This window comes from Primulina eburnea, chromosome 14 (genome assembly GCF_022965805.1).
Source record: "Primulina eburnea isolate SZY01 chromosome 14, ASM2296580v1, whole genome shotgun sequence".
In the NCBI taxonomy this organism is placed as follows: Eukaryota; Viridiplantae; Streptophyta; class Magnoliopsida; order Lamiales; family Gesneriaceae; genus Primulina; species Primulina eburnea.
Window position 1 is genome coordinate 30,917,870 of NC_133114.1, and position 27,273 is coordinate 30,945,142.

The window sequence follows — 27,273 nt, forward strand, 5'->3', positions numbered from 1 at the left end:
GTAACCTATATATGCATAAATGTGGGGACACGACGTGTTTTGGTGTGTGTTAGATTATTAATAGCAATAGGCTGTTGTATTTTTTGCGTGTCTTTACGCCTTTGGTCTGTGGCTTTTTTCGCAGAATCTTTATTGGGTATTTCAGAATGACGTCCTTATACTTCTTCCTACTTGGGTTGGGTATTCACACATAAATATAAGCCATACATACATTAAAAGTTTTCTACGACTCTCGGTCGGTATTTTTCGACGAGTATTGAATAAATATCGATAAATTGGATATTTACAAAAATCAACCAAACGGGACGCATTTTTCACGCACTAATAAAATATTACACCTACATAAGATGGCAAGGCGTGCAGACAGTTAGTTAGGTGTGACAAATAATAAAGAAAAATAAAAGAGGGGTGAGCTGGCAACCTTGGGCGGACGGGGGGAGCGTTGCTAAGTTGAAAAAATAAAAGCCGTCCACATGAAAACAGACACGTGCCGCTAATTCACCAAAACTGCGCTTTCAAACATTGCATCGCGCTTCACTCTGTTCTTTGCCCCCAACCAAAATTCTTAATCCAAAGGTTTCTGATTCAGCTTAGATACTGCTTAAAAGTCAATTCGATAGTATTTTTAATATATACTCAATGGACGCAGGTTTTCAAAATCTCGAACATGTATGCATACAATGTGAAAACACAACAAAAGGGATTCGCTTGGTTTGAATATCATTAGGCCGCAATAGACAGAAATTTTCTAGTTGTAAGAGAAACAAGATGATTAATGTATTGTTTGCCGGCGACGCAATGTTCTTTGTTACTTATAATGCAATGATGTAGCTGCGGAGTTTTCACTCTACTATAATAAAATAATATTATAATATGTTTATGAAGAAATTAGCTGGTTACATATATAGATATTGGACTATATATTTAAAACGGATGCAAAAGAGTAACGTTTATATTTGTAATGGAGGGAGTAACTGCTTCAATTAAGTAACAAAATATTTATTGGTTCAACTTTGGGAATGTGCTTAAAAGGTAAGTATTTAATGCGAAGAAGAAAGGGATGGCGTGGTGTATAAATGAGAACCAATGGAAAAATATTTTGACAGATAATAACACCTGCGACTGGCTAGTAGGTGCATTGGCGAACCCATGTTAATGCCAACTATTTACTCTTGAGACTGCCCTCTTTTAATCAAGGAATTAGATGTTCATTTAATGTCAACTTATTTATGCCTACTTTCCACACTAGCTCCTCTCCTAATTTCATTAAGCAAACCTAAATAATAAAAAAAATTATTAAATGTTAGTATTATAGTTAGTTAAATTCCTAACAACTGATGCGAAACAAAATGTAGATGCAACAACAAAAAGTTGGGGCGTGGGATGGAACAATGTGATAAAGTAGGAAAGATAAGAGAGGAAGAGGAATAATGTAAAGTAGATTCTGTGAGACCCAAAAGCTCAAGAAATGCAACTGCCCAACTATTTTCAGCTGAAAAAGTAAACAGTTAAATGATGGGGGCTTGTGCTTAAAGTAATGGAAAGGTAGGCCGCTCATACATACTAACGGGTTTTGAATGTGTAATCCTCAAGCAAACCCAAATAAAAATAAATAAAGTTACTCGAAGAATGTCGAAATGAAATGTAGATTACGTAGACAAGAACCATGTTTGATACTCTGTAAGAGCCTGGGTCATGAATGACCCGGGATATCAAATGGATTCCCAAATCAGGATCAATTTGCAGGATGAATTCTTCTGAAGTCGGGCAAGTGCAAGCTCGGACTCTACTCCTCGGGCAACCAGACGCCCGGGCTCTCATATAAAGCCCCGGGAGGTATTCTAACCGGGCCACCTCGAGAATTGAACCACACTCGAGTATGATTGATACAGGCCGTCTAATCTGTCAGAATAACTTGGGCTTGGAGTGTCCTAGAAGTCATCAGAAGCTAGGGTATGGACAACCGACTTGCCATACTTAGTAGGTGGCACTGGAATCGAGGTACCTACTTCATTTTCTCCTATAAATAAGCAGGTATACTTCTCATTTGAGGGATCCCCTCTCTGGTTCTCTCTGGAGAATTCACCCTTACACATATGTTATCACACATATTTACACCAGTATCCTTTACTTTTATCTAAGCTACACTGGTTATCATCTTCACCTGCTGACTTAAGCATCGGAGTGGCCACGCCGGACACCCCTCCGGCGCCCATTCATGAGTTCATCTCCTTATTTGCAGGTCACATTGGAAGCTATAGCTCACGGATTCATCTACCTTGCTCATTTTCCTTAATAAATTATTGATCTGATCCGGTGGAGCACCCGACCCTGCTCGTCCATTTCGCCAGGATCGCATCATTGACGCCGTCTGTGGGAACTTGAGTTCAAGACGTAGATATGGTTTCCATTCAAAAGCAAGTCCGACCTTGCTCGGCACCTCAATAAGCCCAACTCTGCTTGGCAAACATATCAGTCCAACCAGCTCAGCTCTCAGATCGTATATGTGAATTTTGTATGGGCTCAAAGCTCAGCAGCTATCCTGGATTGGCGTGGAAGAGCATTTTCTATGCACTCAGTAGCATACAGCTATATTAGTCACGTAATTTAGCTCAACTAGAGAAGTTTCACTCTACAGAAAATGAATTCTGATTCATTATTTCCAGGTTAGTGATTTGGTTTTTAATAAAACTAATATAGCAGGAGAAGCAGAAAAATTAAAAGTACGGGAGACATGAGGCCCCGACACATTCTTGAGAGCCCGGGCAGACATCCAGACAGCCCGGGCAGACCATACAGACAGCCCGGGCAGACCATACAGACAGCCCGGGCAGACATCCAGAGAGCCTGGGCAGACCATGCAGACAACCCGGGCAGACATCTAGAGAGCCCGGGCAGACCATGCCAGAGCCCGGGCAGACATCCAGAGAGCCCGGGCAGACCATGCAGACAACCCGGGCAGACATACCAGAGCACCCGGGCATACCATGCAGGCCACCACGACACCTTCTTGAAAGTCCGGGAGATACGAGGCCCCGACACAGTATCTTCAGTCCGGGAGATAGGAGGCCCTGGCATAGTATCTTGAGTCCGGGAGAGACGAGGCCCCGGCACATTATCTTAAGTCCGGGAGAGACGAGGCCCCGGCATCTTATTTATAAGCCCAGGGCACTACACCCTGGCTGGGGGCCACACACCTCGACCATTCCCAAGTCCCGGGACATGCTCCCCGGCCCAAGGCTCCGCACCTTGGTTCTTAAAAGCCCAGGGCACTACACCATGGCTCGGGGCCACACACCTCGACCATTCCCAAGTCCCGGGACATGCTCCCCGGCCCAAGGCTCCGCGCCTTGGTTATTTGTAAGTCTAGGGACCCGTACCCTGGCCCAGGGAACCGAACCTCGGTCATCTACTAAGTACAGAGATTTTTATCCGGTTTAGAGCTCAATATCCCGACTACTTATTGAAAGTTCCTGGCGTATTATCTCAAGTCCATGAGACACGAGACTCCGACTCCTCATCCCATCTCTGGGAGACATGAAGCTCCCGATTCTTTTATAAACTAGATTGATCATCTCTTTGGGAATCCAAGCATGACTAAATCGGGACAGCGAGTATGACTCTAGCCCGACTATTTAAAGGATGTGTGATGATACCCCTGTAAGAGCCTGGGTCATGAATGACCCGGGATATCAAATGGATTCCCAAATCAGGATCAATTTGCAGGATGAATTCTTCTGAAGTCGGGCAAGTGCAAGCTCGGACTCTATTCCCTGGGCAACCAGACGCCCGGGCTCTCATATAAAGCCCCGGGAGGTATTCTAACCGGGCCACCTCGAGAATTGAACCACACTCGAGTATGATTGATACAGGTCGTCTAATCTGTCAGAATAACTTGGGCTTGGAGTGTCCTAAAAGTCATCAGAAGCTAGGGTATGGACAACCGACTTGCCATACTTAGTATGTGGCACTGGAATCAAGGTACCTACCTCATTTTCTCCTATAAATAAGCAGGTATACTTCTCATTTGAGGGATCCCCTCTCTAGTTCTCTCTGGAGAATTCACCCTTACACATATGTTATCACACATATTTACACCAGTATCATTTACTTTTATCTAAGCTACACTGGTTATCATCTTCACCTGCTGACTTAAGCATCGGAGTGGCCACGCCGGACACCCCTCCGGCGCCCATTCATGAGTTCATCTCCTTATTGCAGGTCACAGTGGAAGCTATAGCTCACGGGTTCATCTACCTTGCTCATTTTCCTTAATAAATTATTGATCTCATCCGGTGGAGCACCCGACCCTGCTCGTCCATTTCGCCAGGATCGCATCAATGTTAATGTGGGATCTAAGAAACCACAATCTTTCTATGAAAGCAGGATTGGGTGGATTCTTTTCCGCTTTGTTTTCTTTTGGCTTTTGAATCGGAGCATAACTCATACTACATGACTGTTATGTATTATTTTCAAGAAATGGGCAGCCGGTTTCACACATGCTTTTCTTATTCTTGCCTTTTGAAGCGGGCCTCCTCTCTTTCTTTACCAAATTAAGGAGCTGACTTAACTACTTTCTGGTCAGGTTTCAGTTCGACGCCTTCAACTACTAAAGAAAGCCACAAGCTCTGGGCAGGTTTCTGATCACCACCACCACCATAAAATTTCAAAAAAGTTAAAATAAATAAATCCCTCTTGCTGAGGCAACCTTGTAGATACGATTCCTCATGGAACGACCATTTGTTTGAAACGTCCCGGTAAAAATAGTTCAACGGTCCTTTCTTCAATGAGTGCAATTGAGAAGAAACAAAAACTTCGCATAATCGACAGAAAAGATGTGGATTTAATTCCTTTTAAATATCCAGTTAACATATCAGACCGGGAGAATAGAAGCTTAAGTACAGCTTGACTACATTTCACAAAATTCGGGATGGAAGAAACGTAGAACCAAACAATATGCGTTGTAGTGATAAACAAACATCCAATGAAAATAACAAGCGCGTACATTACTCACCATCGGAACAAAAAAACTGCAGAGCAATTGAATGTCATCAACTAGTTGTCACATAACTTACAAACCAAACATCCTTTAATTCAAAAGGTAAGTAAACAAATACATGCAAGTCAACTGACACAAGCCTGAGAGCAAAAGGATCACGAGCAACAGAAGAGGGTTTGCAGGAGCATAAAATCCTGTGTAAATAAGCAATTCTAGATCTACAACTTAGTAAGAACCCCAAACACGTGCAGAAGTGATATCAAGTTCCTTGATTTGATGGCATAGTTACAACACCTCACAAGTTAGCAGAGAACTCGCATCAGATTTTTTCATCTCTTCTCCCACAATCCAATTTTGCCATATTTTGCACTGATCTTCATATAGTTCGGCAAATCTCAAGGACTTAAAGTTTTACTATCACAACCTAGTTTCCATCAACATTGCGCGAATTTTGGCCCTTAAATCATCTGGAACCTCAGAAGTGGTTCCAGGGGGTTGAGAAGTGGCCCTTTCATGGGAAATCAGTGCACCGACAGAAGTTTCTCGACTAACATGACCACTTGCAATTCCACTAGATCCCTCTGATACTTTAAAGCAGACCTCACCCTCTTCCAACTCGTCTCTTTCATCGTTTATTTCTTTTTCATTTTTATCCAAGCTAGTATGATTATGGTCCTCATCATCTGAAGAACTATCATGCTTGAGGTAGTGCCGAGATTTTTTGTCTCCGGAAGAATGTCCATTTCGATGCCTATGCTTATCCCTACCATGGCCTGACGAGTGTTGAGAACGGTGCTTTTTCTGAGAGTGTTGGTGGTCTCTTCCATCACTATCACTTTCATTTTCTTCATCTGAGCGTTTCTTGGATGAACATCGTCGCTTTCTGGAGGAATGATGAGAGTGATGCTTCTTCCTAGACTGTTTATGATCCTTTGCCTTTTTATATGTGACTACATGCTCATCATCCTCATTCTGTGAATGGCGAGAATGATGCTTTGGTTTAGAGCACTCATGGTCCCTGTCCTCTTCATTTCTTGCTCCATCATTGTTTTCATCATAGGAGGAATGAGACAGACACCTTCTCCTGGAGTGCTTCCCATCAATTTCCTCAGCATTTCCATCCTCATCATGTCTTCTAGATCTTGATCTATACTTTGATCTTGAGCAACCCTTGTTATGCCTCTTTTTTTCTCCATCATCACCATCTTCTTCTTCATCGGTATTGTCACATCCTCCAGATCTGGCTCTATACCTTCTTCTTGCCAGTCTCTCACTATGCTCCTCGCCAAAATATATTCTCTCAAGATTTTCAACTGTGGCAGTCCTTTCAGCATCAGTTGGAGCAGAGATACCTCCTCCGTCTTTGCCAATAAGGTTGATCTCATTGGCAGACTTAGAGGCTCCGAACTCCAGAGGATCTGCTGATGGTTCGCGTGATGCTTGATTTTTCAATGGAACTGCTCCAGTTTTCAACATGGACACAAACATTTTAGCCCTCTTCAGCCTCTCAGCTTTCACCTTCTGCTCCTCAGTCAACTGTGCCTCTTGGTCACGTGAAGCTTCAAGACAGGTTTTCAAAGTTGTCTTGGGGGCAAGGGTAGAAACTTTATGACTTCCATTCCAATCAGCATTTTCAGTTTGGGAGGAATAACGACTGATTGGACTTGTAGACCGATTACCCTCACTGTGATTGATATCACTCTGAGCATCCAGGGGAGCGTTAGAAATCCTCAAATTTGACTTATTGACACCTTTAATAGCAGCCTGAAGAATAGCAGCTGCAGCTGCAGCATCAACAGTGACACCAGATTCTTGCTCCGTTCCCTTGCATCGTGACTCCTGCACATCCTTCTTCGGTTTGCCTATTACCATTTTGAACTTCTCTTTGATGTCAGATTCCAGAGGAATGTCACCGACATCGGAATCCACTGATGAGAATTCATTTTTCTTGTGTACAAAGGCTTTTCTGTCTCCACGACCTACTAGGCCATCCTTACCGGAAGAACTCTTGCCAATTGTCTTTGACTACAAAAGAACATACCAAAATATTGGTTGAGCACAAAATGATGTTCAAGTAAGCCAACCTTGTAAACCAGAACTTGTGAAACACTATCTCCAATATTTTTTATTGGATAGAAGCTTTAAAGAAGTTATGCCTTTGAATATTTTCAGATCTTTGCTTCAAAATGTTCTTTCAAAAGTTGATTAGGTATGTCACTGACAAAAGTTTTACGTAAGAGTGCAATAATGCAGCACCAATTAGCTTTCTCATCTAGCAAAAAAGATGAATTTAAGCAGATTACAAGATGTTTTGATCACACAGAGCACACAACCAGAAGGAACAGACCCATGAAACATAGCGTACTTCATGATGTTAGCTTGAAAAGAAGAATGCACAAGTGAAAATACCTCTTGAGCAGTTTGAAGCACTTTTAAATAGTAAGAATTGTACTGGTTCGATGGAAGAAGAAAAGGGAATCTCCCGTGCTTTATGTCTTGCTCAATAAGAGTTGCCTCAAATTGTCTCCCATTTCTAGTAATAAATTCAACAATCTTATCAATCAAGCCCTTCAATTCAGGTGGAGGCTCTAAAATTATTGGTTCAATTTTAGAAGGAATTCCCAAAGTAGAGCTCCCGGTCTTCTCTGCTGTAGCAGAAAATGAACCAGATTTGTCATTCTTTGGGCCTTTTAAATTTCCAGATTTGGATGCAGAGATCGATGAATTTTTCTTCACTGAGAAAACCTTCTCTTTAATGGAAGGAGTAGTATTTCTAGATATCAACACATCCTTTGCTACGTCTGCATTGGATTCCACCTTCTTTGAACCATGAGAAACAAGACTATTGACAGAATTGCTATTATCCTGGGAAAGCTCATATTCAGTATTTGCATTACAGTCACTATCCTCTTCTTCCCCAGAACCATATGCAGAACCAAGTAAGGACAGAGCTCCCTCAACGCCATTCGTATTATGGTGTTCTCCATAAACATCTTTCATCTCGCCTTGAGATTTTTCATTATGTTCAGAATTCAAAAGCTCTGGGTGTTCAACGAGAAATCTGAAGTAAGAATGAAGATGATGGTCAGGCATCAAGAAACCAAATGTTGGATTATCCCCCTGCTTCACCCGCAGGATAATCTCTGACTGGCCACCATGTTTGCTGGCAAACATTGCAGTTCTTGCTATTATCTGATGCACCTTCTCTGTTGGAGGCTGAAAAAAAGAGGCAACAGTGCAAGAGAAAAGTCAATTATAATGATAAATGACAAATACATGAAATCTGAAACCCAAAAACCTGCCAAAATTGAGAAATCACGTACCAAAAAGCCAATTCAATGATATTACTAATGTAAAAAATCACAAAACAACCAAAGAAGAAAGAATGATATTAGGGAATATATGTCCTGTCAAGTAGTAAACTGATAGTCCTCAAAGAAAATTACGACTTTTCTAATCCCACCTGCAAGGCCCTTTGTCATGACATGAAAAGGAAACAAGGTGCCTGTGTTCGGCAAACTAAGATCACAGGTAGATCATCCTTGCTCCAAGCATCTGAAAACTTGACACTGCGAACCTTAGATAACAAATGCATCTTATGCAATTACAGTTGACCATACTGGATGATTTGAATTTTGACCTAGTAACAAAATATTAATCTCATTTGTAAAGGTACAAAATCTAGTGATTCAAGTATGCGTGCTTACCAAGGATTGGAGAAGGATCGGTGGAATGGCAAATGGGGGGATAAATCCAGAGAAATCCATCTCAGTATCAGCTTTCTTTGGACCAGCAGAATAATCGTTCTCCCCATAAGAGTAGCCAACAGCATAATAGCCTCCGCCATTTGATGACTTTTCACACTCCTCTACCTCTGGAAACAAGACAAACCAATAAAATGATATTTAAATATCCTGTTAAACCAATACTAAGCAAAACAAGGATACATTGAAGCAATATAACTACACATGAATAACACAAGGAAAGACAATAAGAAGACTTACTTGTAACTGGAAGCAGAAAGTCAGTTAGAGCCTTCCTGCATATTTGGAAGCATAAAGCAAAGAAGTATGGTACCAGCACAAACTAGATAGCTATAACACCCTTGTTCGTCCTATCCTGTTTAAGGACACTTTAGCGATATATTTTTGGCAACAGCCGTAACACGAATCTCCATAGAACAAATCTCCAGCATTTTTGTCATTTTTTTAGGAGAGACTATGTAACTAAACTCATATATTTTTCCGAAAACAATTCAGCAAGGAGCCTCTAGCTTTATTTCTGAAACCGTAATTAGAGATATATATTTACATCTGGTCAGGCCCATGCCGTTCATTTTTACGTATTGACTGATATTCATTGTGATCCCCCCAAAAAAGTAAAAACAAAATTAATAATAAGTCGAAATAATAAACAGTGATCCAAAGAAATGTAAATCAAAGACTAAGAAAAGAAGTATGGTAAAGGCAAGAAGAAAACAATTGTATACCAGGTTGATCGGAATGAGAAGGAAGGTCGAGATATCGCTCGTGATCAAGTTGAGATTCAAGAGCCGTGTCCTCGGGGACTATATGTTCGGAATTTCGATTGCGGCGACGAGGCGGAGGCGGTGCGGAGAGGAGGTGCCGGACGTCGTATCTGTCAATTTGGAGGGAGTACCACTCGACAAGGGCCCGACTGGAGTTAACGAAATCCGCAGTCGCATCATCGTCGAACAGCAGAGCGTGGCGTCCGACCACCTGTAAATCCATATCTGCTTGCAGATTTTCCAATCGATCGTGCTGTATTGATTGATTATTAATTTGTTGTAGAAAACTAATGAACCCTAGGAAGAAAAAATGGGGAAAACATGGAGTCGTTTGGCAACTAACCACGATAAAACCGGGGTTTGTGGTCTGACAATTATTGGGCCAATCATGGGCCAACGAGTTATTTGACTTAGAAAGACCCATTAAGAGAGCCTACTGCCACTGGATAGCCAAAATGAAATCTTGGATCCAACTTCTCCGCAAACCAAAACGGGTCGAATTTGAAAAAAATTATATATATTTGAGCTCGAGATCGATTTGAAATTATATGTTTTTAATATTTTTTACTTCAATTCATTTCAAATCAAGGTTCGATTTCGAGTTTGGTTCTAAATATTTGAACATGTCCGAGAGCTATTCGAAAAAAAGCTCAGAAGAAGCTTAAATAATTCGTGAGTAGCTCATAAATTATCGAGTAAAATAATTTGACACGAAAAAAATTCAAACATCTTATATTTTGGTTTGAATTCCATAATTTCGAACACAGGTGAAATATTTTTCATGTCCTTTATATTCATTTAACAATATTAATTATTCTTCGTCCATACTGGTTTTGTCCAACATGTGTTTCTTGGGGGCTGCAACGTGCTTCACTCGAAGGCTATTGTACTATTTCAATCTCAAAAGCAGATCCGATTCATTGCTTGATGGTGCACTTGTTCCTTTAAATAATATTTATTTTTCTCTATATATATAATATATATATAAATATATATATATATATATATATATATATATATATATATATTGCCAATTTTGTTAAACAACTATTGAATTTGTTGTTCTTTTATTTTTCAATCATATATCAAGAGGGTTTAAATTTTGTATTTATATGCATATTATATGAATTGAACAAAGAATGTGATGATTGAAAATATAATACATAGAACAAATTATTATATCAATATCAATCATACAAAGTCGAGGTTCTTCTAGGAAGGAAGGGCTTCACTTTTTCTTGAGATGCCAAAAGGACATACTAAATAACAGTGAGTAAGAAAGAAGACAGAACATATCCACAACTTGAGCTTAACTCTTTAATGACCACTTTTGAGAGAATAAAGCTAAATCACACATCAAAGTAACTGTATATATCTAGCACACATTTAAGACAAGATATCCCATCCCACATACCACAAACCTTAGAACATGACATTTTTAGCTCGTGTCCTTGTTTTGGCATTTGTGTTCCCTCTCTTCGCATCCGCACATATATGTACCGATGAGTTCCTAACAGAAGTTAGTCAAATTAATGTCACTAAAAAGTTTTGCAACTTAAAAACCTTAAAGGTCGAATTTGGGTGGAATTTCGACAACGAGACTCGTCGGTTAGACATCGCATTTGGGGGGAGGCTGCACGGCGAGACAGGGTGGCTGGCGTGGGGGCTGAATCCGCAGGGGCCGCACATGGTCGGGACTCGGGCGTTGATCGGCATCAAGCGGCAGAATGGCACGTTGGAATGGCATAAGTACAACATCACGGGGGCCACCAGAAATGGCTGTCAGCTTCTGCCATCTGAAGATATAGGGCTCGACGTGCACAACTTTAGCTTCGTTCATAAGGTCCATATGGGATATTATGTGATATTGGCCACGATTTTCCTGCCTAAAGAATACAATAGTTCGAGGGCTAACGTTGTCTGGCAAGTCGGGGAGCACGCAACTGAAAGTGGGCCGCTTATGCATCCTACGTCCATCCAGAATTTTGACACTGCTGAGGTTATCGATTTGGTTTCTAACAAAGTGATTGGTTACACGGCTCATCGCCGCCGCCAGCTGAGAACTGTAAGCGCAAGTTTTCACATTCTTTTCACATCATGATTCTAGTCCCAGTCCCAGAATTCGTGTTTGAATTAACCGTTTTGATTAATGAAGGCTCATGGGATAATAAACATTGTGGGATGGGGAGCATTTATACCCATTGGTGTGATAGCTGCGAGGTACTTCAGAAATTTTCCTAGACAATGGAGCTTGTGGTTCGTGGCACACGTCGGTTGCCAGATCACGGGATACAGCCTAGGCGTAATCGGCTGGGGAATCGGACTCTGGCTGGGGAACAACTCCAAATACTATATTTTCCAAACACATCGGAACATAGCCATAATCATATTCACTTTCGCGACCATGCAAGTAAATACATTTGATTTAACCGATTCGATTTCTAAATTCGTCTAACAAATTACTGATGCACAAGCAATCAATCCTTCTATGTGTAGATGTTCTCGTTGAAATTAAAGCCGAAGGTTACAGACGAATACCGGAATTACTGGAACATGTATCACCACTTCTTGGGATACTCTTTGCTGGCGGTGGTGTCTGTGAATATATTTTATGGGATCAGGATTTTTGGGGAGGGCAACGGCTGGAAATGGTGTTATGTTGGATTGCTTGCAGCACTGGGCGGTGTGGCCCTGATATTTGAAGTTTATACGTGGATAAAATTTTGTCTAGTGAAAGCTAAAGAGAGAAAAATTGGTTCAAAAGATCAGATTTCCGCAGCAGTCGTAGCCGCTACTGCACCTAGTGCTGGAGACAGATAGTTCCACCCGCATCAACTGCTATTGGAGGCAGTGACATTCTGTTGATGGATCTTATCGTGTGCATCAAAGTAATTTTTTTAAAGCGTTCATTTTTCTCTTGCCAGTGTTTATTATGGAAAATAGTTTTATTTGGTCTATTGATTTAAAATTTTGGGTTTTGGTCCAATGTTAAAGGTTTGTATATTAATTTTTAGTTTTCGGATATTTTGGTGACATAAAAAATTACTAACTTGTCAGATATCACGTCAACAATTAGATCAAAACAACCGAAAATTAAAATTTTATATACTAAAATCAAACTTGAAAACTTAATGCAGTAAACTCGAAATTGAAAGTTAGATATACACAAAGATAGAAATCATTATTCCTATTAATTATATCAACGTGATAAATTGAGTATTTAAATCGTTAAATATAAAAAGATTCGATTTTTATTCAATAGTAAGAATTATTGTTATTGTCAAATTGAAATTGTGATCTTGTCACTTCAAATATAACATTAAAGGCAATAAATTGTGTGAGACGGTCTTATGGGTCGTATTTTGTGAGACAGATATTTTATTTGGGTCATTCATGAAAATATATTACTTTTTAAAAATATTATTTTTCATAAAAAAAATAGAATTTCATATGTTTTAGTAATTAATAATTTAAAATATATTTCAAACAAAAATAATTAATATATATAATTTTGTTATTGTCGACGAAGAAGTATTTTTCCAGTTTTACGGCTTTTATTTATAACCTCGTATTATTCTGAGGCTCATGTTCTTCGGACTTCAGCCGCCTGATGAAGAGCAAACCGAGCGCCAAACCGTAGTTTTGTTTCCGATTAGGAAGAGAAAGCATTGGAAGAATGGCAGCACCTGCGGTGGAGGGTGCAGCCGTGACGGCGCTACGGGCGGTACTCCATCGGGTCCGTCGGTCGGCGGAGAGCTGCGGCCGTCGCGCAGATGATGTAAGGGTGGTGGCTGTCAGCAAGACCAAACCTGTTTCCCTCATCCAACAAATCTATGACGCCGGGCACCGCTGTTTTGGTGAAAATTACGCCCAAGAACTAATCGATAAAGCCCCTCAGGTCTTCTAGAGTTCCTGAAATTGCAATTGGATATCTGGGTTCTGTTTAATTGTACAACTTTTTGCTTTGTTTTTGGATATTTCTGCAGCTTCCGGACGACATTGAGTGGCATTTTATCGGGCATTTGCAGAGTAATAAAGTGAAGCCGCTGCTGAGTGAGAAAAACAATATTGCTCCAAAGTTTTTGCACTTTTAGTATGGAATTGGAAATAACTTATGGAATATGAAATATAATTTATTGTTAGTTCTTGTCTCTATAATGCGCAGCTGCGGTTCCGAATCTTTCCATGGTGGAAGGTGTTGATAATGACAAGGTAAAAACACTTAAAATATGTACCTTCCAGGCCCAGCATTTTGGTTCGAAAGATTTTTCCTCCTCCACAGATTTGGTTGAACCTTTATCAAAACTTAAGCTTCACCTATAAGCAAATTAAACCAAGAGTAACCTGAACAAAATTCCCTATCGTGATCTAGGACAAGTCACGGGGAGAACAGTTGAGTACGAGGAGATAGTGCCTGAATTGCTTGCATGTTTGTTGAAAAATAATAGTCCTTTTGGTCAATTTATAGAACAGTATATGGACAGAAGTGTCTTTAGCTCATTTGTTGCCATAGGTAATGCGATTTTTTTTTTTTTTTCAGAAGCTTCATTCTAATTTCTCTAGTCGAGGCAATGATACTGCTGAGACTGGAAGTTGTTCTATCTGATACCTGACTTTATTTATTTCATGCTCTGTCTCTGATCTTCTGTATATGACACTAAATGAATCTGGCCTGCAAAGATTCATGCTCATAAATCATAATAAACTTTCTGCTCTAAAGCCTCGAGGTTTAGTCAACACAATGAAGGAGTTGATTTCATTTGCTTTTTAGATTGCCAATAATCTTGATCGTGTAGTCTCGGGCATTAGAAGGCAGCCTTTGAAGGTTTTGGTTCAAGTGAACACCAGTGGAGAAACTTGTGAGTAATGAAATGGGACTCTTTACATAGTATCTGGAAGAAATTAGCCGGTCTTTAGAGACATATTAGACAATGAGCTGTTGTTTTGAGTTTGCAGCAAAATCTGGTGTAGATCCATCAAATTGTGTGGATCTTGTGAAGCATGTCAAGCTAGGTTGCCCAAATCTTGAGTTTTCAGGATTGATGACTATAGGGATGCCTGACTACACGTCAACTCCCTTGAACTTCCAGGTGGTATCCCTTGTTTTTTTATACGAACAAGCACGTGGCAGAATGTTAGCATTATTTCTCTACGAACTTGCATAAATATCAATTTGCGTGAATGAACTTTTCCTACATGAACATTAGGGTCTTCTGCATGCAACACTTCTATAATATTTTATATCTAATTTTAGTCGTTAAAGCTTCTGGTCTCCAGAATAATTATTGCCTTTATCCTACATTTTATTGGTATCCTTGCTTATTAATTCTGACCCGTTTCATGACTAACATCAGTCCCGAACGTGTCGCGCTGGAAACGTTTTATTCATTATATCTTTATGCCACTTTTCTTTTTGATTATTCAAAACATGACATAAGAATAGCTCTTTGCATGCCAGACTTTATTGAACTGCAGAGCTGAAGTGTGTGAGGCACTGGGAATTTCAGAATCTCAATGTGAATTGTCTATGGGCATGTCTGGTGACTTTGAACAAGCGGTAGGCCTGGAAATCTAGTCAATTTGATCACGTGCCTTACTATATCTATAGTGCCATGCTGTTGTTGTTGTGCCTAAAATTATAATGATACCAAGAGTGGCACTCGAATATTTTAAATTATACCATTACCGAAGTGTCATGTTTTAATTACCTACTATGATTGATACCAAGAGTAGCACTCGAATATTTTAAATTATACATTTATCAAAGTGTCGTGTTTTAATTACCGAGCCACATATGTAGTTGCAAAGGATAGCTAGACCTATCTAACCGTATATACGATAAAAATGGCAAACTTTATCCATATTCTTAAACCTTCGCCATCTGTGAATATAATTGACCGGACCAAACACACCTCCTGCTCGGATTTAATGGAACTCAGAGTCTCGGGATCATGGTAATACCATTTCATTTGCAACTTGCTGGTTTTCTGAAGTTGTATGTTGATAGTTTACTCATTTAATGCCTTGAGTTGAGATCATTGACTGAGTTGCTTCTGGAATACTGGTTTTTGCCTGCAGATTGAGATGGGCAGCACTAATGTGAGAATTGGATCGATAATATTTGGACCACGGGATTATTCAAACAAGAAATGACATTAGTTGTACGTGCAATTGATGTGCACGAGGGTGATGTCCATTGTCTTCAAGCCATGATTCTTAAGCCCGTGCACGAGGGTGATGTCCATTTATTTATCATATTGAAAAAAATGTAATAAATAAATATTTATCACCAGAGTCCAGAGGTATTGTTTTAAAAATATTTAATTGAATTTATTAATGATAATTGGACTGCAATTTTATTAAAGATATAATTAACTTTTTAGTTTGATCATATACCAAATTGTCAAGTAGTTCATGTACCAATTTACAATACTTCATATACAAATTTATCAATAATTTCATATATGAATTTAACTCAAATATATCATTTAACTATATAGCTCTTTTTTAATCTCTGAACATCCATTTAATTGACAATTCAAAATCATTAATCAATTGAATTTTATCGTTTCATAAATTACAATTTATAGGAAAATTTAAATAAAATCTAAATCATTGATTTGACATTTCTATTAGAGGTGATCAAATTTTTTTTATTAATCGTCTGAACAGCCCGAAACAGATTAAAGCATACTTTTTATCCTAATATTTTATAAAAAATGTGATTAAAAATAGTAATCATAAACCGCACCGTATACACGGTTTAGTTTTGTTTTTTGTTTTTTGTCAAAAACTGCACTGAACCGCATCGCCTAAACTGTATGCCATAATATTTGACATAAAATTATATAATTTGTAAACAACATATGCAATTAAAGAAGTCGTAATTCATTATATCTCAAATCTCTTCAAAATTATTAATCTTACAAAGAAAAACTTATCTTCTTTTTAATTATTCATTATATTAGTCTTTTATTAGATTATTTATTTCTTTTACCACAATATTTTGTTTCAAGTTTGAAAGTAAAAAAAAAAGTAAAATTGTGTAATCTCATCTTTATTGTTAGTGTATTGTATTGTTAAATGATTAACTTAGTTTTGAATATTGATTATTATTTTATTTAGTTTTATTTTTATATGATTTGAACTATATTTTATATTTGAAGACATTATATTGTTGGTGTCTTCAAATAAATAGAATACATTTTCTAAATTTTCATTTGAAAAAAATCGAAAACCAACCGTACCCTTAATGAATCGCTCATAACTGTGATATTTTTTAAAAAATATTAACCCAGCGCATGTATAATTCGGTTTAAATTTTTTAAAAAAAAACCCGCAAAACCATAGTGAACTTCCTACACGTTAGTATATATAATATAACTAGTGACTATGCACACGCATTTGTGTTACAATTTTTTTAATCATTATCAATGGACTAAAGTGTAATTTGATAATAATGGGGTGACTAAATTGATATTTTAAATTGTTGAAATTAAAAATAAATAAAAGTGTGTGTTGAAATTTTGAAAAAAATAACAAAACAAAAGTATGATATTAATATCATGTAAGGGTAAATTGGAAAAAAATTTGGTGTCCTCCTAGGAGTATACTATCATGTGCTCATCTTAATATATAGTATAGATAGTATAGATATATATTATTATTTATTTAAAAAAAAATTCCCACCCATGGCCAACTCGGCCCGCCGTTGGTGGATCCGTCTAGGCCCGCACCGCATGGCTAGTCATGGAAGGCCCGCCTTCACTCCCGCATAAGAACTTACTGGTAGAATTGTCGGGCCTATTGGGCTTATTTTGTTTCAATAGCCCTTGATTTTTTGCACGACTGCGACAAGTGTCGGCGGAACCACGCATGAGAGGCACGTGTTTCCGACGCTTCCTCTGATTTTACCCTTCTCACAAATCCGAGTCCTGAAACAGAAATCATTCAGAGAGAAGAATGGTGAGCCTTGCACCGTCGTTAAACTTGAAGGCCACCCCCTTCGAAGCTGGCAGCAGCTCTTCCGCGGCCTACAAGGACCGGAGGATGCAATCGGCTGAACAGCTGGTTCTCGATCTTTGCAATCCCGATCTTCGGGAAAACGCACTCCACGAACTCTCCAAGGTTTATATTTATCTGTACAAATTATTTATGTTCGTACGCAATTCGTTGAGTGTTCAATTTGTGTTGTACGCTTTCTTATTCATCTTCACGTTTCGATAATTACGTGGTTCTGTTTTAATCTAGATGCATTGATTGAAAATGGGCCCATTTGCAGATATTAGTAATTTTTTGGTTTTCTCTGAAATAGAAAACGACGAGAAAATTTCTTCTGCATTTGCATACAATCAGGCACTATTAGAGATATATATAGTTTAGTATCTCATTTTTGTTCCAGATGGGCATAATCTCCATCCGCACGCAGATTTTTTAGAGTCCTAAGACGGAATTGTGGTCATCTTGCCTGCTTTTATCTGCTCACTACTTTATGGCTGCCTTACACACTTTTTATTATTTTTCCATTAGAAGAGGGAACTGTTCCAAGATTTGGCTCCATTGTTGTGGAATTCCTTCGGTACAGTTGCTGCTCTTTTGCAGGTTTGCAACCGTATGCCTTGTATTTGAGGATTCTGATGTTGCGTCTATGCTTAATTGATATGAATGCTGCTTTTGTTTGACGCGCAGGAGATAGTCTCCATTTATCCTGTTTTATCACCACCAAACTTAACTCCGGCACAATCAAACAGAGTTTGCAATGCACTCGCTCTCCTTCAGGTCTAGTAGTTTTTTGTTTTCAAAATTTCAGGCAATTTTCTTATATTCTCTTTTCAAGGGATACTCATTTGATTTTATTTTGGGTTCTGTTTTCTTATGGCCTAGATGCAAGCTATGTTGTGCCTATGCAATTAGCTTTGATTTATGTATATGCTTTTATTCTGCTCCTGTTTCATGTTTAGGTCACTCAAGTTTTTGGTCACCGGCAAATGTATGGCTCCAAATAGGACTATTTTAGGTGTTAGAATGGTTAAGATCGTAATTCTCTTCACATGGCCGGAATGTGAACCGATGTTTGTCTAATCCTATAAACAAAAAAGTTCGTTGGTGGAGCATTATCCTAATTGTTCTCTGTTCACTGTTCTGGCAGGAAGCTTGTATATATATCTATCTAATTTTTGCATCTTTGTCTTATTTCTTCGTTCTTTTGGCTTTGGATTTTTCTCTCTTATGATGCAGCTTTTCACTTTTTAACCACATTCCCATGCCGAGGATACAACAAAAGGCAACTACCTATTTTATATTTGTGCGCCTTCAATGTCATTTGAATTACTTTCGTTACTTCTGCAGTAGATGCGGCAACTGTATTTAGGCTTTTAAGATTATTCTAAAATCTCTTCTAACCCTGAAATAGTGGTATTGGTTTCTATTTTTTGCAGTGTGTGGCCTCGCATCCGGACACCAGAATGCTGTTCCTTAATGGTAAATTTAGTTGGTTGTATAAAAAAATTTATTTGTATCTGCAGAATCTTTCCATGGCAGGTTTCTTTCTTTTGTATATTGTCATGTTCTTTTTTACCTGTTACATGGCATGGTTTTTTGTTCTGTCACGACTGCTACTCAAACTGTGTATGGAATTGATTTATTCTATATAAATTTTCTGTGGCGTTTGTTAGTCTCTTGAACAGTAACTTTTCCGTTATGTTATAAAGGTGAACAAGGATGGAGCCACAGTTGTTGTCTGGCAACCTCAAAAATGTTGGGGATTGTTTGTCATCTGATGTTTTAATGTTGCAGCTCATATTCCTCTTTACTTGTACCCTTTTCTCAACACAACCAGCAAATCAAGGCCCTTCGAGTACTTGAGGCTAACCAGTCTCGGCGTCATTGGTGCTTTAGTGAAGGTAGTTCTTAATTACATAGTTAATCTTCCAATTCCATGCTTAATAAAGAGAATCACTCTTTTGCACCCATTCCCTGTGACCTGTTTGTGTGCATTCATTTCTGGTGTTAAACACAGTACATTTTGTTCCCAGTTTTAGTTGCTGGTAGTTATTTTATTCCATTGCCAACTTATCTACCTTTTGGATCTGTGAGAAGATAATTCAGTAACAAGTCAATGATAAGTTGCAAAAGCTGCATACAGAGACTAACTTTTTTCTATATCTTTGGTTCTAACTTTTGATTTTTTATATCCGTATTCATCATTCTTGGCCGTCAATAACTCATGATAATAATTGGATGCATTTAAGGATTTAATTTCATCTTTTGTCATCTATAGGTCATACATGTGTGGTTTATTCACGAGCAAGTTTGTGACATTTGTTCCTGGTATATGAAATTTTTCCTTTTTCGTTATTTTGCTTCTAACAATAAATTGTTGCTCGTGTTTTTCAAGGTTGATGACACTGAAGTTATCAGTTTCCTTCTCTCTACTGAGATCATTCCCCTATGCCTGCGCACAATGGAGATGGGGAGTGAATTGTCAAAAACAGTTGAGTTTCATCTATTCATTCTCTATGAAACTCTCCTTAATGCTATTATGCTTTATAAGTTTCGTTAACATAGTTTATCTGTTAGCTAGAAAAAGATGGCATGTGGGACCATCTTAAGAAGATGTTTCTTCAGGTTTGATACTGATGGTGAAAAAATTTTCTTTTTAAACTGACGTATACGTTGCTTTTACACTGTACTCGAGACATTAAATGCTGATACGAAGCTAAAGTCCTGACCTCGGAAAATATCAGTGTTCTAAATGACGGTTGAGACGTCCTCCTAGGCGATAGGCAGCTCTCGACTGCCCGCCTCTGTCTAAGGCGGTCTCTATAGGTGGTCTGAGGTTATCTGACGGGTGAGCAGGCGGTCATTGATCGCCCTACCACCACCTCCAGCCGTTTTATGTAAAATTTTATGATGATGTGCAAAGAATTGTTTGAGCTCTTCCAACACAGCGTTTTAGTCGTCTATTAATATTTTGTTGGAGCCTTGCACCATGAATTATTGAAGAGATAATTTTTCCAAAAATGGTTCTATATGCATATTATTTTTGGCTTTACGGTCATCCATTGCGTATGGCAACTGATGCATTAGAAGTTGTGAACGGTATTTGCTTTGAATCTTTGATGCATGTTTTCTTCAATTATACATCCCTTTTCATCAATAGGTGCTGGTAGCCATTGCTATTAAATATTAATGAGATATACCCAGCAGTAACATTGAAACCGGGATTTCTTTTATTTGCTTCCTACCTCTAAAAACAAATGATTATGATTCCCCATTTAGCAGTTACAAATGATTATGATTCCCCATTTAGCACTTACATTTTGCTTGTGGGTTTAAGCATCTTATTGATGGTCAGTTGAGTTTATCTGAGCATGGATTATCATCGGCAGGTAGCAACATTCATTGTGCAGAAGATTTTACTTGATGATATTGGCTTAGAGTACATATGCACGACAGCCGAGCGGTTTTATGCTGTAGGTAGAGTACTCGGAAACATGGTTACCGTGCAAGCTGAACAACCTTCTCCTCGGCTGTTGAAGCACATAATCAGATGCTATCTTCGGTTGTCAGAAAATCTGAGGTGGTCCACAAATCAGGAATATTGATCTGAGAATGTTCTCATCTTTCCCCATTCATATTTGTTTGCTTTATTGGTGTAATTGATCACCTCGTTGTATGCAGAGCTTGTGAAGCACTGCGAAGCTGCCTACCTGATTTTCTTAGAGACGCGACATTTAATAGCTGCCTTCGTGTAAGTAGCAACTTGAATCATTAGAATGAATAAAATTCGTATATGTGGGCATTGTGAATTTTCTTAATGCTACGGTCTTCAGGAAGATCCAACTACCTAGAAGGTGGTTACAACAGTTGATTTACAATGTTCAAGCTGCTCGGGCTCCAATGCAACCAGGAACTGGATTCGAGCATATGATGGTCAATTAAAATCGAAACCATATGCAGATCCTAGCCTTCATAGGGTACCTATTTTTTGTTGAAAGTATATATGTGATTTTTGCAAAGAAAGGAACCTGAAAACTGGTACTTTTGGAGTGGAACGATGTAGGCATGTCTTTTCTCCTACCGCATTTATAGACAATGGTTATCTTGTTTCTTTTCTCTTATTTTTTGTTTGGTGGGTGCGATCTATTTTATATGAAAAAGTTTTGTATTATGTTCTCAAAAAATAGATACAAACAGTCTCATTTTCAAATGACAGGTGTGTCTTCAATCTTTTCAAATATGGTTTTTTTTCCCCAAATTTTGTTTATAACAACCACGTTGTGTGAATAGAGGAACGTCACAAATTAAAAGTTTATGCCCTTGGCTAGGATATTTTGATTGATGCTCTACGTATTATTTGCTTTCTTGTGGTTTTAAATTCAAATAACGGGATCATATCATATAAAAAAAATTGAAATAATTATCATGTAAGTATAGATTATGATAATTTTTATTGTTATTTAGATTTCTCTCAAGACAGGATCAAGTTATTACTTTTACGAGTAAATCGCCACAAACTGTATTTAATTATAATAATAGTTGCATCAGGAATCTTTTTTTTTTTTTTATTGTAAGGAAATTATATTTCCTGGAAAGAGAACTTTTTCGTGGCCCGGTGGACACGCGAATTATTACTTGGAGACACTTTATTCTTTATTAGTGGGAGGTGCAGAGAAGCACATGGCGATGGGGCCCATCTGCTATGCTCTCACGGCCCTCGTAGTTTTCCGATGAATTGAAAAAGATTAAAAAACCCTCTATTTTGATATTGTACTGTCTTCTGCCAAAGTTTCCCAACCAAAAAAGATTAGTCAGAGACAGAGTTTAAAAAAAAAAAAAATGCATCCGCGGCCGGCCGGTTACTCTTTTAGCTGCTATCCGGCGGAGGAGTCTGAAGAAATACCTGACATAGCCACGTCGGTGAGGCTGGTGGAGAATCTTCTCAATTACAGTTTTACGAACAAGAAGCTACTTGAGGAAGCACTCACTCACTCCTCCTACACTGAATCCGCTTCCTACCAGCGCCTCGAGTTCCTAGGCGATTCGGTTCTTGGCTTAGCAATCAGTAGTTACCTTTACATCGCTTACCCAGGCCTTGACCAAGGTAAGCTCTCGCTCATACGATCCGCCAACGTTAGCACAGAGAAGCTCGCGCGCATCGCCGTCCGTCACCAGCTCTACAAATATGTCCGCCACAACGCCACCATCCTTGACGAGAGGGTATCTATATTCTCTTTCTTCTATTATCCATCACCTTGCGTTGTACGGTTCAAAATATCGAAACTTTGGGCACACGTTTTTGCTTGTTTGATTAATCGTTCGTTTATGGCACTAAAAGCACTTGAATCGGTTGTTTAAAGATTGAGGCTGTTTGATCTTGTCGGACTTGATGTTTAATTTTGGCGGCAGAGCTTTGCTATTTGATTGAAGACATTTACACATTACTGCATTAGCAACTAGCAAACTAGTACATGTGCCTGAGTCTGTTGATTGACACATATTTCGAATTTTGTGGCCATTCCGGGGACATGGCTTTGGTCGAGTTGAATATTGTGAAGTTGGTTAAGTTGTCCAATAAGCACTTGAGCGGGTCCTTTCACCCAAGAATGGATCCATCAATTACCCAGTAAATATGCATACCAAGTGCTTGTTGGGAAGCTAGGCCAATTTTTCGATATTGGACTCTACCAAAATTGTGTCCCTTTGCATAACTGTATTTCAGGTAAGGGAATTCGTGATAGCGGTACAGCAAGAGGAAGGACCAGAAGTGTATGGAGGGCTGATTAAAGCCCCAAAAGTTCTTGCTGACATTGTAGAATCAGTGTCTGCTGCTGTGTATGTTGATTGTAACTTCAATTCAAATGCTATGTGGATGGTTAGTCTTGCTTTTCCGTTTTTTTCTGCCTTGCTTTTTTAATTCATCTTTTTTTATGCCTGTTGTATTGAATTACCAAACAGATAGTGTATTCCATGTGTTTAGAGCCAAAATTTTGTTACTTATTATAGGCATAAGCATTTTTCACTTATGCTATGGTAGGGCTTTGGCAGCGAAGCCTGCTAGTTCAGTGAGTTAGGCACAAGAAAAGGAGTTAGGTGGAAAATTGATACTAATTGTTTTATATATTTGCTTTCTGGCTGCAAAAACATGCCATAAATATTACACTAATCCTTTCTTATAATTTGATGTCCCGTTTAGCTGTGGAAAATTGATACTAATTGTTTTATATATTTGCTTTCTGGCTGCAAAAACATGCCATAAATATTACACTAATCCTTTCTTATAATTTGATGTCCCGTTTAGCTGTTTAAGATTTTTTACCGGTTTCGATATATATGAATCAACACAAACATACCTCCAAAAATCCCTTCTTAAGTTGCTAGTTTTTCTTTGGAATTCACGCTTCAGGTAATCAGAGACCTTCTAGAGCCTATTGTCACGCTTGATGTGTTGGAACAACAACCACAACCAGTGACAACGCTCTTTGAACGTTGCCAAAAAGATGGCAAGCAAGTTGACATAAGGTATTGGAGAAATGGAGACAGAAATATTGCAAGTGTCTATGTTGACGGACACTTTGTGGCTTCAGCTTCTTCTGAGCAAAAAGAAAATGCAAAGCTACATGCTGCAAAAATCGCTCTTCAGAGGTTGTCTTATGAATCTAGTGATATAAAGATGGTAGATACGTGCAGTCAACTCAATGGGGATAACGAAATCGAAGGAGCAAAAAATAAGCTGCATGAGATATGTGCCAAGAAGAAATGGCCCAAACCAAATTACAAGTAAGAATTTTCCTGCTGGAAGATAATTATGCGAAAATTTATTGCATTTGTAAACAACGAAGTTGATCAAGACATTGTCTTGGCGCCGGCCGACCGCACTGAAAAAGTGCTAGTCAGCCAGCTTAGGCTGCCGAAAATTACCTTTTTTTTAAAAGGCTTTTAATCTAAAGCAAAAGCTCAATTAAAAATGAAACTAATTTTTTATGCCCTAAACCAAAGTCCAACAAAAAATGTTATTTGTTGGCTTGTCCTAACACAAACTTCATCTTATTATGGTATACCGTGGAATCCCGTCTAGTTGATCATCTAGTTGATGGTCTGTCACCCGACTAGCACCCAGCTAATTTTATGACCTTGCTTTATAATTGTGTTTGTGATCAATTCAGACCCTGCATCCCTTCTTGGTTATGTTACATCGCTGATTTCTTCGATGTGTAGAATTCAAGAGGAGGTTGGCCTGGCTCATAAGAAGAAGTATATTTGTTCGGTTGAAATTGAAATTACTAAAGGTGTACTCTTCGTGAAGGGGAATGAGAAGTCAAGAGTTAAAGAAGCTGAGAACTCCGCAGCTTCTGCGATGCTATTTGGTCTGCAAGAGTCTAAATACCTGTGAAGTTGTAAAAAACATTGCATTGTACTATTTAAACTACTGAAACAATTATGTGCCACCGGGGGACTGCTTTTGTTGTGTGAATTGTTTATATTGGTTTCTGGCTATTTCTTGGGTGAAATCAGCAAATACTATTTATCTCGCAAAATATGAGTTTCCAAGCTTTCACTATTGTCTGCCTAAACTCTACATTTTTTATTCTTATGTTCTGCTGGTCAATACAAAGCCCTCGCTGCCCGATGTCCCTTTGGAATAGTGAATCAATTTTGAGAGGATGATTATCCATAAATTTGCACGGGTGAGCTTTACAATCAACACAAATTTCCTACCACGAATTTCTTTGATTTATGAAATTCCCCATCAGGGCTACGCTAAGAACAAGCAGCCAATCCAAAAAAAAAAAAATTAATTCAGTCTTTTAAATCAATTATAATTAAAATTCCCCCACCCACCCAAAAATAAAAAATCTCGTATGATCACGTAACAGGATCTCAAAGAAGGCTCATTGCTTGAACCATTGTTTCCCTAAATCTTGCAATGTTTACTCTTACATTCTGTCCGTTTAGATACACCTCCCTCCCCGCTTCCACGCTGAGCCAATGGAAGTCTGTCAAAACCGTATGATTCGGGCTTCCGTAAACCTTCGAAATCGAGCTCTCCTCCGGTTCAATCTTATATCTCAAATAATGCACGTTCATTGCACGGGCAGGGTTCCCATAATAGGTAGCTGCAGCCCACGCAAGGCCGATCAAATCTATTTGCACCATTACAGCGCCATCAGGCAAGAAAAGCTCGTTCGTCAGACCCGCCCCATGAATTCCCACGAAAACGCTACATGAGTTTATGTAATTCGCAAACAGTCTCAAGTTCGAGATCGTTTTTGCTCTGGCAATGACAATGACTCGAAATCCTAGTTCCTCCATTGTGGAAACCATTTCTTCTTCGTTGAGGAATCGTCTCATTGTTCTCCTGGATAAGAGCATTACAGTAGGCCTTCTGATCTGGGAAACATGATCGAATTTTAGGCCAAAGGATTTCCTAAGAAACTGTCTGAATTCTTGCATGGAATGTCCTTTTGGGATGTCGCTGGAATTTAGAGACAGGTGTCCGTGAAATTTGAGCCCGATTACTCCCCCTGGAAAGCAGTGCACACTTTTGTTTATGGCGGGATTTATTATAGGATAATCCGATAACTTATCCAGGGCCTTCCCATATTTTCTCACAAATGAAGGATTGTAATCCAGCAGAATAAATTGGACCTGGGATTTGAACATTTTTGTGGTTATGTAAAGAGGGATTAGAATTTCGTTGATTTCATGGAAAATGTTCCCCACAAATCCGCTGGATGAGAAAATTATAGCAGGGATTTGATGATTGTACTGACAAACTGGTAAACTAACATTTCCCTGCAATATCCTCACAGGGGTGACACTTCTGAGCAGAACTTCATCTTCTCGCCTCGCATATGGCCGAACCACGCTTTCTTGATCGGCAAGATTCGACGGAATACTAACTGTCATTGATCTGGTGTCGATCCCAACAGGTTTATTTGTAACGCAGTGTATGGAGTGAACTTCAGGATTACACACAAATCCTGTCGTTCGAAGCTTTTCTTGATCTTCCCCTGAAAAAATTACACCAAAATCTTAATATCGAAGTACTAATCAGGAAAAGTATTTCATGTAGACGAATATTTTGGAACCTTTCACCAGTCTGGATAAAAGAAAATCAATGGAATCCTGGTATTCTTTCACGGTTTCATTCATTCTAATCTTTAATCTGTCTATAGAAGTAGTTTTAGAAGTAGAGATGTATTGCGTCCCTGCCAATTCCATGTAAACTAAACAAACTTCAGATACTATTATGAAGGAATTACAAGTTCAAACAAAGTGATCAAAAACAAGAAATTCAGGTAAACTTACATTCATCAAATCGAATGAAACGAATCCACAAAAAGTCAACATACAGCAAAAGAATCACCAGCAAGAAAATCAATGGAGTTGTACGAGAAAACAGCTTCCTATGATCTCTCTTCATTGCTGATTGCACAAACAACTGTTAGAAACTGTTCTCCAGATGCAAGAAACGAATCTATACGCTGATGAGGCAAAAGCAATAAAAAAAACAAAGAGAAAGAATAGAACAATTTCTTGTCCAAAAGATGCATACTTTTTGTTCTTATTTTCTGTGTTTTTACAACTACACGCCATTTGTTTAATCGAAGGAGACTTTTTTTTTAATTTTTAAATTGCGTGGTTAAGTATCTCTTATCTTTAGTAATTATTACAGCTACTATCAGTCCAGGTTATATAATAAATTTAGTTTACGCTTGATTTATTAATTAACCTATAACAA

At 38.6% G+C, this 27,273-nt stretch overlaps 6 protein-coding genes across 20 annotated transcripts; 4 read left to right on the top strand and 2 right to left on the bottom strand.

The window, feature by feature from the left end:
• Positions 1-4,985: 4,985 nt before the first annotated feature.
• On the bottom strand, positions 4,986-9,865 carry LOC140811687 (uncharacterized). Of its 12 annotated transcripts, none has more exons than XM_073169732.1 (5): positions 9,489-9,720; positions 9,004-9,118; positions 8,707-8,873; positions 7,409-8,215; positions 4,986-7,024 (listed from the first exon to the last, which is right to left on the bottom strand). In XM_073169732.1, exons 3-5 carry the CDS (start codon positions 8,764-8,766, stop codon positions 5,417-5,419), a joined length of 2,475 nt encoding a protein of 824 aa, XP_073025833.1. In that variant the 5' UTR covers positions 8,767-8,873; positions 9,004-9,118; positions 9,489-9,720; the 3' UTR covers positions 4,986-5,416. The 12 variants fall into 12 exon arrangements, with proteins under 12 accessions (XP_073025833.1, XP_073025835.1, XP_073025836.1 ...); XM_073169734.1 differs by having other exon boundaries at positions 9,004-9,113; positions 9,489-9,715; XM_073169735.1 differs by having other exon boundaries at positions 9,004-9,038; positions 9,489-9,628.
• A 1,054-nt stretch (positions 9,866-10,919) lies between these two features.
• LOC140812176 (cytochrome b561 and DOMON domain-containing protein At3g25290-like) lies at positions 10,920-12,530 on the top strand. The gene is made up of 3 exons (XM_073170389.1): positions 10,920-11,592; positions 11,683-11,937; positions 12,024-12,530. The coding sequence occupies exons 1-3, from the start codon at positions 10,957-10,959 to the stop codon at positions 12,345-12,347; spliced, it is 1,215 nt and encodes a 404-aa protein (XP_073026490.1). The 5' UTR covers positions 10,920-10,956; the 3' UTR covers positions 12,348-12,530.
• Positions 12,531-13,095: 565 nt separating this feature from the next.
• On the top strand, positions 13,096-15,870 carry LOC140812611 (uncharacterized). Its single transcript, XM_073170922.1, has 7 exons — positions 13,096-13,425; positions 13,514-13,580; positions 13,693-13,739; positions 14,299-14,386; positions 14,484-14,617; positions 14,986-15,084; positions 15,606-15,870. The coding sequence occupies exons 1-7, from the start codon at positions 13,204-13,206 to the stop codon at positions 15,678-15,680; spliced, it is 732 nt and encodes a 243-aa protein (XP_073027023.1). The 5' UTR covers positions 13,096-13,203; the 3' UTR covers positions 15,681-15,870.
• Positions 15,871-17,367: 1,497 nt separating this feature from the next.
• LOC140812685 (uncharacterized) lies at positions 17,368-21,649 on the top strand. Of its 3 annotated transcripts, none has more exons than XM_073171032.1 (9): positions 17,368-17,654; positions 18,060-18,128; positions 18,216-18,305; positions 18,965-19,007; positions 19,323-19,429; positions 19,924-20,019; positions 20,918-21,108; positions 21,210-21,279; positions 21,362-21,649. In XM_073171032.1, the coding sequence occupies exons 1-9, from the start codon at positions 17,490-17,492 to the stop codon at positions 21,377-21,379; spliced, it is 849 nt and encodes a 282-aa protein (XP_073027133.1). In that variant the 5' UTR covers positions 17,368-17,489; the 3' UTR covers positions 21,380-21,649. The 3 variants fall into 3 exon arrangements, with proteins under 3 accessions (XP_073027133.1, XP_073027132.1, XP_073027134.1); XM_073171031.1 differs by having other exon boundaries at positions 17,371-17,654; positions 18,057-18,128; XM_073171033.1 differs by having other exon boundaries at positions 17,378-17,654; positions 18,057-18,128; positions 21,366-21,649.
• Positions 21,650-22,294: 645 nt separating this feature from the next.
• Positions 22,295-25,039, top strand: LOC140812684 (ribonuclease 3-like protein 2). The gene is made up of 4 exons (XM_073171030.1): positions 22,295-22,748; positions 23,251-23,403; positions 23,935-24,308; positions 24,747-25,039. The coding sequence occupies exons 1-4, from the start codon at positions 22,368-22,370 to the stop codon at positions 24,919-24,921; spliced, it is 1,083 nt and encodes a 360-aa protein (XP_073027131.1). The 5' UTR covers positions 22,295-22,367; the 3' UTR covers positions 24,922-25,039.
• LOC140812683 (alpha-1,3-arabinosyltransferase XAT3-like) lies at positions 24,840-27,176 on the bottom strand. Of its 2 annotated transcripts, none has more exons than XM_073171028.1 (3): positions 26,841-27,176; positions 26,621-26,758; positions 24,840-26,542 (listed from the first exon to the last, which is right to left on the bottom strand). In XM_073171028.1, exons 1-3 carry the CDS (start codon positions 26,953-26,955, stop codon positions 25,410-25,412), a joined length of 1,386 nt encoding a protein of 461 aa, XP_073027129.1. In that variant the 5' UTR covers positions 26,956-27,176; the 3' UTR covers positions 24,840-25,409. The 2 variants fall into 2 exon arrangements, with proteins under 2 accessions (XP_073027129.1, XP_073027130.1); XM_073171029.1 differs by having other exon boundaries at positions 26,621-26,740; positions 26,841-27,173.
• Between the last annotated feature and the right edge of the window lie 97 nt (positions 27,177-27,273).

Excerpts from the sequence above, each read along its gene's own strand:
- LOC140812176 (XM_073170389.1), top strand. The coding sequence starts at position 10,957 with ATGACATTTTTAGCTCGTGTCCTTGTTTTGGCATTTGTGTTCCCTCTC. Across the intron at positions 11,593-11,682 it reads GCCGCCGCCAGCTGAGAACT|GCTCATGGGATAATAAACAT; the intron begins GTAAGCGCAAGT and ends TGATTAATGAAG. Across the intron at positions 11,938-12,023 it reads TCACTTTCGCGACCATGCAA|ATGTTCTCGTTGAAATTAAA; the intron begins GTAAATACATTT and ends TTCTATGTGTAG.
- LOC140812685 (XM_073171033.1), top strand. The coding sequence starts at position 17,490 with ATGGTGAGCCTTGCACCGTCGTTAAACTTGAAGGCCACCCCCTTCGAA. Across the intron at positions 18,306-18,964 it reads ATGCACTCGCTCTCCTTCAG|TGTGTGGCCTCGCATCCGGA; the intron begins GTCTAGTAGTTT and ends TATTTTTTGCAG. Across the intron at positions 19,430-19,923 it reads TCATTGGTGCTTTAGTGAAG|GTTGATGACACTGAAGTTAT; the intron begins GTAGTTCTTAAT and ends GTGTTTTTCAAG.
- LOC140812611 (XM_073170922.1), top strand. The coding sequence starts at position 13,204 with ATGGCAGCACCTGCGGTGGAGGGTGCAGCCGTGACGGCGCTACGGGCG. Across the intron at positions 13,426-13,513 it reads TAATCGATAAAGCCCCTCAG|CTTCCGGACGACATTGAGTG; the intron begins GTCTTCTAGAGT and ends ATATTTCTGCAG. Across the intron at positions 14,387-14,483 it reads GAACACCAGTGGAGAAACTT|CAAAATCTGGTGTAGATCCA; the intron begins GTGAGTAATGAA and ends TTGAGTTTGCAG.
- LOC140812684 (XM_073171030.1), top strand. The coding sequence starts at position 22,368 with ATGCATCCGCGGCCGGCCGGTTACTCTTTTAGCTGCTATCCGGCGGAG. Across the intron at positions 23,404-23,934 it reads ATTCAAATGCTATGTGGATG|GTAATCAGAGACCTTCTAGA; the intron begins GTTAGTCTTGCT and ends TTCACGCTTCAG. Across the intron at positions 24,309-24,746 it reads TGGCCCAAACCAAATTACAA|AATTCAAGAGGAGGTTGGCC; the intron begins GTAAGAATTTTC and ends TTCGATGTGTAG.
- LOC140812683 (XM_073171028.1), bottom strand. The coding sequence starts at position 26,955 with ATGAAGAGAGATCATAGGAAGCTGTTTTCTCGTACAACTCCATTGATT. Across the intron at positions 26,759-26,840 it reads TTTCATTCGATTTGATGAAT|TTTACATGGAATTGGCAGGG; the intron begins GTAAGTTTACCT and ends AAGTTTGTTTAG. Across the intron at positions 26,543-26,620 it reads TTTATCCAGACTGGTGAAAG|GGGAAGATCAAGAAAAGCTT; the intron begins GTTCCAAAATAT and ends TAATTTTTTCAG.
- LOC140811687 (XM_073169728.1), bottom strand. The coding sequence starts at position 9,750 with ATGGATTTACAGGTGGTCGGACGCCACGCTCTGCTGTTCGACGATGAT. Across the intron at positions 8,216-8,706 it reads CGATCCTTCTCCAATCCTTG|CCTCCAACAGAGAAGGTGCA; the intron begins GTAAGCACGCAT and ends TCTTTTTTTCAG. Across the intron at positions 7,025-7,408 it reads TGCTTCAAACTGCTCAAGAG|TCAAAGACAATTGGCAAGAG; the intron begins GTATTTTCACTT and ends GTTCTTTTGTAG.